The sequence below is a fragment of the Doryrhamphus excisus genome, chromosome 12 (genome assembly GCF_030265055.1).
Source record: "Doryrhamphus excisus isolate RoL2022-K1 chromosome 12, RoL_Dexc_1.0, whole genome shotgun sequence".
NCBI lineage: Eukaryota > Metazoa > Chordata > Actinopteri > Syngnathiformes > Syngnathidae > Doryrhamphus > Doryrhamphus excisus.
In genome coordinates this window covers 8946583-8961069 of record NC_080477.1, presented here as the reverse complement: position 1 = coordinate 8961069, position 14487 = coordinate 8946583, and the positions used below count along the sequence as shown (strand labels likewise).

The window sequence follows — 14487 nt, the reverse complement described above, 5'->3', positions numbered from 1 at the left end:
TACACTTCCACTAGTGTTGCTATTAATGTACAAACACTGGCATGGGTTGAAGACATTTTCCATTCACTTCACAATTGAACTTTGTCCCACCTTGCGGCTGCAGGAATCAACCTCTTCTTCAGAAACGCCCAGTTTGGACTTTTAGGAAAAACTATCAGACTGCACTTCCGGAATAACAAACAAAAAACAGACTGTGTACATATATTTATACTGTTATTCTGTATATCTTGTATTTTTCATTCTTTTTTAATAGATGGGTCTGCACCTACTATACCAAAACAAATTCCTAGTATGTGTTTGATCATACCTGGCAATAAACCTTTTCTGATTCTGAAATACACTCGGAGCAAGAGGGTAGCTTAGCAATACTAAATAACGAAATGACCGATCCTGTAATGATCCTGTCATTATTTTCTGTCAGTAATCACAGTAATGTTTCAACACACTCTCTATCCCCTCTTTTGAAATATTATTGAGAAACAAATAATATCTATTTATTTATCTGAACTGTACAGACGGAACTCAAAACTGAAACCAACAAAATGTAGGGGCATTGAAACATATAAGCACGACACATTCATACAGTCCTCCTTGCGTCTCACTTGCCCATGACAGTTCACTGTGCCTTGAGAAGTACTACTCTAAGGCAACCTAGTCATTGTCACATGCATCAAATATTTTGACTCGTGCTACTTTGAATTACACTTTCACTTCCCCGTGCAGTTAGAGAGGTGGGGTATAATTACAAAATGTTGTAAAATGGATATAAAGCTATAACGAGAAATCTGCAGTTGACTTTTGTAGCTTCTATTTTGAGGTAGAGAAGCAGCAGCTTCAGGATTTAAAGAACCTGACACAAAGAGCGAGTATCATCGAGGTGTACGAGGAAGACACAGAAGCTTTGTGAAATAGGCGCCAAATGATTTCCGAACAAAATAATTGAAGGGGTAAAGCTTCCTCAATCATTCTCTTTTGTGATTTTTATATACACTCCTTAAGACCAATTGAAACATTGGAATAATTTACATTTTCAACTGTTGGATGACAAAATGCAAAAAGATGAAATAGCAGTGAGGCCGCCTGCCATTAAACTGAAATAGACCACCTTTAAAAGCCAAAATCTTGGCAAAAATCGGGCTTAATTTTTTCAGGCCATTGCCATTGGACACAGTAAGACAAATGAAGGTTGTTACTCGGGATCAGAGAGTACACCACTATCTGTATCTGTTCACCCATCTAATTTATATGTATATGTATCTGTACTCGGAGTGGGCAGGGCATATACAGGAAGTGGGCGTGGCTCATCCAGAAATGTATGGGGCTTACATTGGTACATAATTTTGAGTGTGAAGTTGCCATGGATTATAAATACTTTCTATACTCAAATATATTCCTTTGTAGGCTCCTGCATATCCGTGACTGTAGTGAGGATAAGCGGCATTGAAAGTGGATAGACGGATATTTCTTTTATAATTAGGTCACATCCTGCTTCTTGCAAGAATTCTTTCCATTTGGAGCATGGCATAACCCCCCATCATCAGTTTTTAACAGACTGTCGATACTTGTGCAGAAGGGAGAGCGTGTAAATCAGCTTAGTACCACCACAAGAGAACATTGAATTCAATGTAGCCAATAGGGGAAGGGCCAATTTTCGGCACAGAATTTGTAAGCGAAATAATTATCTTATAATTAACAGGATGCCATTTCCACTCATTTACACACAATATCTGAAGGTAATTTGGGTCATCAAATGTTTCTTTGAATTGTCATTTATTGCAATGCCTGCCATTTGGTTGGTGTATAGATGGATGCATGGATAGAGATCAAGAAAATGTATTGGAATTTTGTTTCCACACAGAGAAATTACCATTGGTAACTCAAATAAAATACAAAATTATTGAGGATATATAAATATGTAAACAATCTTAGTGCACATGAGCAATATTGTGCAAGGGGAAATGGACAGCAAAACTGGATCTTGGATACATTTTTAGTTTTTTAGTCTGGAGGTCAGTGTTTTTCACTGTGTCCAAGTGGATTTCCTGGTGGGGTGGGTCTTCCTTTGAACCCGGCCCATGTATCTTGAGTCCAGGTCTGGAAGAGGACTTCCCACAATCACCTGTGCCATTTTCACCATACGGGGTCAATTATTTTTGTCCTGAGGTGTGCAGCTGACGTACCACACTATTGCACAAAGACATGGTATGCTTTCTATTGTGGCCTTGTGGAACTTTACCAGGAACCGAGGGGAAAGCCCTCTTAACTAGGATAGCTGTATTCAGGGACCAGATCTGGTCAGATGTAGTGTAGATCTCGTATTAGTCTCATATTAGACCCACTGCAGTGAGATTGTAGGCAAACTTCACAACCGTGTTTGTGAAGTAGGATTGCAGTGCATTCGCTGGTAAATAGTGTGAAGAGGGTTGGGGTGAGCACAGTCCCAGGTTATAAAGCTTCAGGACACCATATTAAAAGCTGAACTGAAGTCCACAAACAAGCATCCTCACATTGGTGTTAGGAAGCTGCAAGTGGGTCAGGACTGTGTGAGGTGTCATGGGAACTGCATCCTGGAGTTGGCCTTCAGACATCAATGATAGCACTGGAGTGTACATTTCAATGAGATCCAAGATGTATTGAGGGGCCAGCCCATTTAATGCCTTAAAAACAAACAATAAAATCTTTAAATCAATTTGAAAATGAATAGGCAACCAGTGCAGGGAGGCTAAAATTGGGGTAATGTGCTCCCTTTTCTTGGTTTCTGTCAAAAACAATGCAGCAGAGGTTTGGACTAGGTGTAAGCGAAAAAGTGATTAGTGGTTTATTCCGGAGTAGAGTGCATTACAGTAGTTCAGACATGATGAAAGAAAAACATGCATGACTTGTTCAAAAATCACAACGATAAAAATGATTTGATTTGAGATATAAGTTGAAGATGAAAGAACAGGATTTTACAACAGTTTTGATTTGTTTGTTGAGCTTAAGATCACAATCTACATTGATGCCAAGGCTGGTGGCTTTCGGACGTGCGTAGTTTCTGAGGGGGGCTAAGTCCAAATGTGTACCAGTTTGTTTGAGGAGGATAACCTCTGTCTTCCCCTCATTGAGCTTTAAAAAAGTTTTGACCCAACCAGACATTGACACCACTTAAGCACTTGAGAAGGGACGCCAGGGGGGCATGATCATTTTTTTTGCAAGTCGGAAGTATATTTGGCAGTCATCCACATAGAGGTGAAAGGAGATGACATGTTTTGTAAATATTGGGACCAGGTACTGAGCAAACAGAATGGGCCCAAGAATCGATCCCTGCGGGACTCAATGCTGTTTGGTCTTGCCAGTGAGGAGAAGCCATCTTGGCATCTCGCCATCTCACTCTTGCCCTGGCTGTTCCCCGCTGTCTTCAATGCGCGACCCGACACTCTATCTGGTCCTTCAGCTTTGTTGGTATTGATTTACTTCATAGAAGAGCTCACATCTTGCAGCTACGGGACCAGAGACTGATGCTGTTCCTTCAGTCAAGGTAAGTGAACACTCCCTTTGCTGCCAGGTGTAAAAATAAGCGTAGAATGTGTTCAGGGTCTTGGGGAGAGTGAAATCATGGCTAGATATCTGGTATGATCTGCAGTTGAGTTGTTAATCAAAACCCTCCTCAATGGAACTGGATTTTGCCAACTGAATTCCCTTCTTCAACTCTTCACTGTGCCATCCATTCACTGGTTTTTGGTTTGAGAAAACCTTTATGGTCTTTGCGGGCAGGACCACATCAGTACAGAACCTCAGATATGACAGAACCAATGATGTGTGTCCATCTAAATCTGTGACCTCCTTGAACATTCCCCAGTCTGTGCACTCAAAGCAGTCCTGCAATGCTGACGCCGTCTAATCAGTCCATACCTGCACGGTTCTGGTGGTCGGTCTCACCCTGCAAATCAGAGGTTTATAGGGTAGGACCAGATTCACAGAGATGGGATCTGACATGCCCTGGTGTGGTGCTGCAACAGCCTTATTTGCCTCAGGTATGTTACAGTAAACCTGGTCCAGGATGTTATTGTCTCTATGAACATCATAGTCTATGAAGTGGTGAAATTAGGGGAAAACTACTTTTAATTTGACCTGGTTAAAGTCTCCAACCACGATGAAAGCCACCTATGGGTTGCCGTTCATCTGCTGCCTAATCAGGCATTACAACTCCTCCAGTGCTAATCTCGCAGTACTTCGTGGTATGTAGAAAACTACAATTAGGATACAGCAGAACTCTCTAACACTCTTAAATGGCCCGCATTTCAATGCCACATATTTCAAGTCGGGAGAACAGTATGTTCCGAGGAGTTTTGTACCAGTACAATAGTACATAACTTACATAGTACATGAATATACAAATGTCCCCTTTGCGTTTCTATACTGCTACAGTCCTTGCTTGGAGAAGAGAGCGATTGGCTAGTTCCTCCACCGCGTCTGGCATGTTGTTGTCCAGCCGAGTCTCTGTAACAATTGCCACACAGCTGTCGAACTTGAACCTAAGTTTCATCTCATCCAATTTGTTGGCAAGCGACCTGCCGTTTGAGAGGAAGAGACAGGGAAGAGCCGGTCTGTGTGGTTGTCGCCTTTAGAAATGTCTGGTGGAGTGCATTTCTCCGATCACTAACAGCTTAAAGGTTTTCCAAGTGACTTCAAATCAACAGCCAAATTAGACGAGAGCAGACGTAAAAAAAAAAAGCGGCGTGCGGTATACGAAACAAGTTTAAGATTACACCATGTACATGAATGAGAGAAAACTGAGCTTCCACTGTCGAAGGAGAGGCGGTTGCTGTGTGGTATTGTCCAATCAGTGTGAAGAGTAAATACATAATGAGCATGGTCTTTAAACATGATAATATTTAATGACGAAATGTACTTGTTTCATACTCGTATCCGGCAAAAATGCATTATCCGTAACAGATACTTGTTTGTAATGGCTCATCCCTAGCTCTTATATCACCATTGTTTCAGACTGTAAGTCATCAGGCTGCTAAGAAGACGTCTATGCCAGCACAGGCGTATATTAACCCATATTGGGTGATATCCAGAAATGCATCTGACGAGACTGTGGAAAATGTTGATTGTTCAACTGTATATCGTAAAGATCAATTCCACTTGAATATCTTTGATTTCTTGCAAATGTTCATTCATCTATTACAGTGATATAACTAGAAGTTCCTAATATCCCTAGGCTATGAAACAATATTAATAATATTTAATAGAGAACATGTCTGATTTGATATCAAATATGTGGTTGCAATGTATGTGGTTGCAAATATTTCCACTTGGCTACTGCCAACTCATGTCTGACAGATCAAATATCACACAAAAAAAGGAATTTGCTGGTCCCACATTGTTCACAGTCACTGCTCTGATATAATTATTGTCACTAACTGTGGAGTGAGGGACAGCTACCTCAATATGCTTCATGCTTAAATACATGAATACATTACTTTAATTTATTAATTCATTCATTCATTAACTCTTCACTTAATTAATATGTTAATTAAATGCTATGCGGTCTTTATAATATGAAATAGACTCATTATTGCATTGGCATTGTCGATACCAGCCTGAATTTTACTCACTATTGGACTGGAAACAAATTCAGTGGTATCGCCACTAAACCTTTCTTTGTTTCATAAAAAAAAAGAAAAAAAAAACAGTCTTGTTAAATAAAGACTCTTGTCTTGTTATATCAAGGACAAGTGCATACAGTGGCATCTCCAAGGTAATTAAACATAACTAAAGGTCTGCTGTGACTAGGATGGTTTGGCAGGACTTGGCTAATGGTAAAGCTAATTAAAGTGTGTTTTAGCCCCCTAATGAAACCCGTCTCCTCACCCACAAGTTCAGCACAATGGCTTTACAGGTCCATGGGGCATTTCAGCATTAGCATGGTATTTTTTTTTTTTCATCTTTCTGTCTTCTCCATGAATATTGTTAATTACTCAGTGTCCACATTTGTACACCTATTTTTTTTTGGTCACATGTCAGCGTTCTTTATTCACAAAGTTTATTTTATGTACAAATAAATGGAGTTAACCTTTGCGCTAATGAACACCTGCAATTGTTTTTCCTATGATATGATTGAGGCACTGGTTGTGTAGTGGTACTCAGCAGCCAATATGGGATCGATTCCCACTCAGTGACTGCGGGTGTTAATGTGAGTTGTTTAATAGTTGTTTATCTATACGTGCAGTCTGATTGACCATTGATAATTCCAGAATAAATATATATACAGCTAAATATATATCAAGATATATACATTGACAAAGTATCTGTCTGCGTGCAGTCCCATTGTCAGTTCATATTTGTTCAATATCCTCAATATCTGAGTTTAATCCAAAAAGGATCAAAGCCTAATTCAGGTCTGAGGCGATCTAATTTTAATGGGAAAGTTTTCTAGGAGATTTGGGAGTGTGTCTGTTTGTGTCCGTTCCAGGAAAACATTTGTAAGATCTGACGCCTTTTATGTTGGACCTGAGAGTGCCGAGCTAGTAAACTATGTTTCCATTCAGGTGATTAATTGAAGACTTGATTTCATACATACATTGATTTCCTTATGCTAATTCAGGCAGTAGAAAACTGTGATGAAAACGAGGATAAACCAGAATGATGTTTTTGAAGTTACTAATTTCTGACATAATAATGGTCATGTTGTTAGTTGTATAGGGATGTAGGGATGAGCACAATGCATTTTTGTCGGATACAAGTATGGAACGATGATATTTTGTCATTATCCATATCCGTGTTTAAACACCATATTCATTATGCATTCACTCTTCACACTCTGTGATTGGCCAATCACACACAGCGACCGCCTCTCCCTCGACGGCTGCAGCTCAGCTGTGTCTCATTCATGAACACGGTGCAATCGGCAAGTTAAAAACGGCTCATGTTGCGTTGGTCACACCGCCTCCACTTTATTAGGATTTTCTTCAGCTCGCTTCTATTTTGGTTTGTAGCAAAGGTTACTTGGTAAACTTGTCTGGTAACGCATGCAGGCCTGTGTGATGTCAGCTATTTTCGTTGAAATGTATTTCCATGAAGTCATCATAAAATAGGTGGACTAATTAATTTTCAGTTGGAGGGACACATACAGTGGTAACAGTAACCGGTTGACTGACGCATTGACTGGCCACAACATTAGGTACACCTCCGCAGTGGCTGCATCGAACACTGCCTGTATGGCTATGGTCAAATATGACACCCCTCACAATATATATATATTGTTGGTTCCAAATTACACTTCCAACTAGCATATGTTAACAATGGGGATTGCAAGGTTTATAGTGTGTCTTTCTGGGTAAATATATGCTACATCATGGACACCTGCATCTTATGGACAGGTGCAGCCTAAATATGTACACATTTTTTTTTGTGTGTTCAGGTGTGCTTGACAGCCTGAAATTTACAGTGCATTTGCGGACCGTTGTGTGTGCACATTTAGCTTTTCACACAGTCACATCAACTTTTTCTGTGTGTGAGTGTTATGTGGATTGTGGCTTGCATTATTTGAGCAGTTACACATTGTGTAGTAGCAGTACCCACATTGCAATACTCTATCATGTCAGACAGCACCTTTAACCCATTGCTTATAGATTGTTTTTTGTTTTGTTTTTTTAAATAGAACTAGTGAATAGGTCTGTTTTTCATCAAAGTATCTGCATAATGTAGGCCCTCTTTTCGTGGCAATAAGCATGATGTTTCCCAAGACAAGGCTCACTGTACACACATTAGCAAAGGATTTACTTAATGTGTCTTTGCAAACGCAATCACATACATTTGCCACCCACAGGGACCATTATAGAAGCAGCTCTGCATACCAGTTGACAGCAGACAATCTGACAGACATGCTGGCATTCTGGCATTTAATACAGTGTAGCCTACAGCATCAATAAACAGTCCTCACCTTTTGTTGCAAGGTAATAAAGCAGCTCACAGATAATGCCTTTGGAGCCAAACTTTTCATGTAGATAACTGAAAATATGTGCATGTGTTTTGATTATTTTTAAAGAGGCAGAAAATTGTGTTTGTAAATACGTTTAGTAAACAATATGTCCTTTGTTGATAAGATGTTGAAGTTGAATGCTTTTACCCAGATAACTGCTCCAAGTCTGTCTTCGTGCTTCAGGTCTGTGTTCCTGTTGGTCATCTGGAAGTCAGCTGAAGACAGTGATTTATGCCTGAGGCCTCATGCAGAATAGCCTCATTACACACAGCCATTTTGAGAATCAGCAGATAATTACAGTATACATCATAGACCTCGTGGGGCCCAAAAGATTCAGTCCATTCCATAGTCTTATAATCTAGGCCACAGGGCTCCAGAAATGGAAAAAAAACGGCATGGTGCAATTGATTGGGATGGTGTTTGCTCTTAATTTTATAATACAATGGTGAAATGACATTTTTAATAGCTCTTCAAATCATTGTAGTTAATATGGTGCATCCTGATTTAGTAGAAGCAGTACAAAACCTGTACAGTAGATTAAAAAAAAAAGAATTTACAATAAATTCACATTTCTAAGTATTTTGCTTATTTTTGTTTACTTCATACTGTACCCTGGTGAAACATTAGATATCTATGGGCCTATATAGAACCTTACTATCTGCAGAAATGACAAAGATGCCTTAGCTAAATACAACTTGCTAACAATTTTTCCCCTAATCTTCCTTAAAGGGAACATTAACTCGTGCCCGAACTGAACTGAACCCTGAATATCTGGACCTTCGTCCCCGAGCTGAGCTGAACTCTGAATACTGGACCCCTTGCACACCCTTAGTGAGTACAAATTGTCCCATTTAATGTATCATGAATCACATCATCTCATTAAATTGTATATACTATGTAAACCCACATGCATGGTCATTTTGCTTCGACCTTGTCAAATTCAAAGAATTTCCCATTGCTTTCCCCATTCAACCATGCTTAGTCTAGTTTGGGAGTCACAAATGTTCTTCTTTATTTCCCATTCCATGAAATTGTGATTTATTTTAGTTACAAATTCATTAAGTTAATTTCCTCGTGTGATGCAAATAATCCTATTTTTACTTGAGTAATAAGCATTTGTCTCATTACCTCCATGCATGGAAAAAAACAGTCAAACACAGATAGTCATTTGGGCTTTGGAGGAGATTGCTCTGTTGTTGCACATACACACTGGTGATGCTTAACGATGTCAGTTTCTCTTACACGCCATTATTAACTACAGCGTATAAACAAGTGGAAGGTTTCTTGTGAGCAAGGCTTATTACAGTATCATATTCTCCTATCATATTCTCCCTCCATTATAAACTGCAGCATGAAAGTAATTTACTTGGATGCCTGTGTGATCCTCTTTGAGTTTATATTTTGTTGATTCAAATCTACTGTATACACACCTGGCCAAGGATGATTGCCCACAACCAGGGCAATAGTGACCAATTGTGACACAACTGCACTACAAACACCCACACATAACATGCACTCATATTGTATATACAGTAAAAGGTCCACAACTATTAAAGAGAAGCACAGACAGGCTGCATCGTAATAATGCCTGCGGGGTCTATATGAAGCAGGTTTCTTTCCACTTTTGACTAATCCTATATCCACCATGGTTAAAGTACTGTATGACATGCAAAAATAATTGCTGCTATAATAGCCTATTGCAAGCATTTTTCTTCTGCAATAGGGATCAATCACTTTTTTTCTATTACAGCACATTCGCTCAGCTTGCTTCAATGAAAAACGTGTTGACCGTTTCACTTTTAGTTATGGTTGTCTGTCTATATGAGCTTTGTGATGCAATGTGTAGCATGCGAGTCTTCAAAGTCAGCTGGGATAGGCTGGAATTACCCAAAACAAGGATGCATGAATGCACAGGAATAAAGGAAACTGTACTTTTTTTTTGCATTTTGCCCATTAATCCACAATCCTTTTGTGAAACACGAACACACACACACACACACACACACATATATACACTCACAGTATTTATTTCCCTTTTCTGTGCATTCTTATGAAAGAAACCAAGTTAGCATGAGCTAGCTAACAATGCACGTCATTGTGACCTACCTATTTCAACTACAAAACCATCTAAAAAAACCTCTATAAATGCTGCGATCATGCATTAACAAGTACATTGATGATCACATGTAATACTTACAGTATCTTGCCGTACTTTGATGACTTTAAACATTAAAACTTCTTTCCTATTGCGCATTGACTTCACATACTAGCCCAGTAGCTTACGCCACTTCCGTGAACAACAGCAGCATAGAAACAGCTACAACACTTATCATGTCCACTCTCCTTGGATAGCTGTGTCTTCCAGCACAAGACTTGTGCTCAAGTCCTCAGGTAAAAAAATGCTGACAGCAAACCAGTATCTTGTTGAGTCTTCTTCAGAGGTGGGCTATCCAATCCATCTGTTCCATCTGTGAATGATAATAGGACGAGCGACAAGCGATGCGTCATGTTGGGTTGCCAGATAAATATATTTTTTCGCATTAGCTGCTACAATAACTGTAGCTTGGTTAATATACAAGTCAGTTATGTAAATGGAACACTGTTAGCATTTGCTTTAAGTTTTTTTGTGAGTCTTTAGCGTCAAAATAGGTACCTCCAATAATGTTAGCTAGCTCCTACTAACTTACTTTCTATCGGTAGAACGCACAGAAAAGGGAAAGTTTCATATAACGATTGTTAATGATGCACAAACTTCCAAAAAAAAAGTGCAGTTTGCAGTTTTCCTTTAGCAACAATAATGAATATACCAATCTATAATAATAATCAATTAATCTATCCCCTTCCTGTTCCAAAACACAAAGCATAATAAAACATCAGCTAAAGTTAAACACAAATTATGCAACATGCAACAAGAAGTATCTAACACAGGAAAAACTTTATAGCACATAAGGGCATTTAGACCATCAATACTACTTGCCAAAGCAGCTGTACACACCAGGTTAAAAACAATAATAAAGCATGAGATTAATTGCTACATGTACTGTAACATTGTGTGAAGACTTTGTGGTTAAATGTGCTTGTCTAAACACCAAAGGTGTTGATTTGTTATTTAAAGCATTATCGTGCTGCCGTAATATTCTCATTAGTTGTACACACATTAAATATTTATCACCTGTGCTTTTGCGGATTGACTATCAACACGTGGGGATTGCTCACAAGACAGCAGTACACATATACTGTAAACAGAGAGAATGGAAGTCTCACCTTCCCAAACCCCCAATAGGCTGGATACAAGCCCTCAGGTACAGCCTTGTGCTGCACTGATTAGACCATAGTGACTCCAGTGAGCACAAGAGGTCAAACAACTGCACATCTGCAGAATTCGCCAACAATATTCCCGGTCTGCTCTGATATTTTATCCCTCTGTGGTTGTGAGCAGAAGATGCCTTTTTTGATTTAAGCCTTCCGGCCCTGCCCACACAATAACAAAACACTCCCGAGGCCATGCTTTATTATTAAAAGCAACTTCCAGCATACTGGGAACACAGCAAAAGCAAACTTCTTCTGTGATGTTCCATTAGCGGCCTCATCCACACTGGTAAATTGAGAAATTGCTGCTTTAACAGATTGTCGAGACAGCCTAGTTTTGTAGTTGTCTGTCAAACGCACATCTGATTGATGCAACAGTCAGTGCTTTGTTCATCAAAACAGCTGTCTACGCATGCTGTATATGCGCTTATGTTTCTCAAATGCAACACATGTCGGACTGACCTGAAATGCTTCTTCCGATCAAATTTCCCCGATTATTTCAAGCAGGAACTGAACTTGTTTTGTTTTTGCTACACAGTGCATTTTTCTGTTCTTTTGTCTTGTGAAACACATCAAAAATGCTTATTAAACAACAGCAGGTACAGCATCTCTGAATATCTCAAGACAGTGTCTGCCAGGATTGTCTTTATTGTCTCCAAAGTTGCAAACATGTTACCCAATTTAGCGTGCTGACCTAAAATAAGTATTATACAGAAAAAATGGAAATAAAATGAAACATTTCTACATAGTAGATGAAATAAAACCCAAAATGTCTGTGGTAAATTGTGGTTTTAATTTGTGCAATACAGCAATCTCTTGTTTACTGTGGTTAATTGGCTCCAGACCCAACCATGATGAGCGCATTTCCACAGTAGAATTCCTTCTTTGTAAACAAATATTCTCATAGTTAGAGCACTGAAAACCTATTTACAGCTTTTTAAATATCTCTGAGTATGTGCAAAGAATTTCTCCGGTACATTGGCTTTCTCCCAAGCTCCAGCAACATGCATGGTAGGATTGATACACAAAGAAAATAAGCATTTTAAGAAAAACAACTAAGACTTGTGCTTATCTTGTGTTACAATAAATGTGTTCCGGATGTGTGGACAGGAAGTGACAGGGGTTCAGAGTTGAGTTTTAGCTGGATTTAACAGTAGCCTGTGTTGTTATTATTATAAAATGATTCATTTCGGTAAAACACTACATACATTTTGCTTAAATATACTTTTTTTTGACTAATGGGCTGTATTCAACCACAAAATAGCATGATTTATTAATTAGTATATTTTTGAACACAAACACAATCAACTATTACCTTGATCTCTGCAGTAAGACATTTTCTAATAAATTAAAGAACATAATATAATAACATATATTTTACACAAAGCTTGGAAAGTTAATACTTTTCTGACACCTTACCCGAGTATCCAGTCTGAGATCTCTCCGACTCTGTTAAAGCACTGCGCTGTTTGGTTATTAGGCCTCACTGGAATGAGGATCCTCAAAGACAGCATACTCGTGTGTGTGTGTGTACGTATACGTAGTACATATTGTCTCACCACCTTTCTACCCATGAGGGAATGATGACTCTCATTATCGCCTCAAAGCAAGTTGGTCACAGTCGCCCCTACACAGCTGCCCTATTAAGTTACCCGTCAGTTTTATTGTATCGGTGTTCGATGAGTTCCTTTTCCTTTGTCGTTGGGTATGCATTAGGGAGTTGTTGTATGACGGAGGGGTCGAAAGAGTGGCAAGAGCCAATGTGAAAAGATACAGCTGGCAGAAAAGATCCATTCAATGGTTGGAAAACCTTTGGGGACAACTGTTGAGCTATTCTCAGCAATTTCCCTTGAAACTCTTTACTCATTAAGCCTATAATCTTATGAACATTAAAAGGGATGGCTAGTATCATGTTATCTAGTTATAATTTACAACAAATTGCATTTCCAACAGGCCTGATAACTATGATAAAGAACTGAAGCCACCCACTGAAGAAACCAACCATGATTGACATGAATATTATCCTTGATTCGAGTCAAATGTTCACTCCTCTGTTAACTTTACATTGATGTTTTGTTGGCTAATGCTGAGCAAACAAATATAATTACAGCATCATGTTTTTTGTTGTTCTTTAAAATATCCTACTGTTGATATTTCACAGCACAACTAGGAGACAATAATAATATATGTGCATTAGGAAAAAAAGATACAGCTACTGCTATTAGTACTGTAGATTCTTAATAAAACTTTAATATCTCCCTGTGCCAAACTCTAAATTTGACTATGCAAAACAATATCCCTCCCTTCACAATGTTATTTCCCTTCAATGAATCATGTAACAGATTTTTGTTTTGATGGAACAGCATTTGTGCAGATATTGCATTTGCTGCCTCAAATGTTGCAGTTTCACATTGCAAAGAACTATTTGTTTTATACATTTGTGTATAGCAATGATCCTCAAACTAATTACACATGATAGTACACAAACAGTGGGGAACAGAGACTATTTGAGAGATGCTTCTTGGTCTGCTTGGCAGCGGACTGTAGTACCGAGTGAGGCGTAGTGAGGCGAAGTGTGAACTCCGGCCGCAAAAATGCATCAAAACATCAGCAATCATATCACTAAATTATATTGAGTGAGTGATTCTATTTCTCAGTATACTGTACATTCTTGTCTCCAGTCTAATAAGTATGAATGCTAATACAATTTTACTCTATTTTACACTATTCCTTCATTCTGAATTTGACACCTTTGACGCAAGTCTTGTGAACTTTGGTATGGAGATAGACGTACTGTAGTTGTCCAAAGCGTTTCAACATTTTTTGACACGTCAACAAGCACAATCTTGCTTGTTCAAGACCGATTTATAACAGGTAAGTAGTAATAAGTAAAATAGTGTATCGTTTGCAGGGGCGGCATGGCGGTCTAGTGGTTAGCTAGGAGACCAGGGTTCAATTCCACCCTCGGTCATCTCTGTGTGGAGTTTGCATGTTCTCCCCGTGCATGTGTGGGTTTTCTCCGGGTACTCCGGTTTCCTCCCACATTCCAAAAACATGCTAGGTTAATCGGTGACTCCAAATTGTCCATAGGTATGAATGTGAGTGTGAATGGTTGTTTGTCTATATGTGCCCTGTGATTGGCTAGCGCCCCCCACGACCCTCATGAGGAAAAGCGGCAGAAAATGAATGAATGAATGTTCCAATCTGGA

The 14487-nt window shown here is 39.0% G+C and overlaps 1 protein-coding gene across 4 annotated transcripts in view; it reads left to right on the top strand.

Annotated features, from left to right (window-relative positions):
- LOC131139515 (protocadherin-9) overlaps nt 1-14487 on the top strand; it is a 203495-nt gene that overhangs the window by 55630 nt on the left and 133378 nt on the right. For 2 of the 4 annotated variants that reach the window (XM_058089202.1, XM_058089200.1), the window contains exon 3: nt 8699-8800. The exons of the other annotated variants lie outside the window; for them this stretch is intronic. In XM_058089202.1, the coding sequence (XP_057945185.1) occupies nt 8699-8800 (102 nt within the window). The remainder of the gene's footprint in view (nt 1-8698; nt 8801-14487) is intronic. 4 annotated transcript variants of the gene reach the window in all.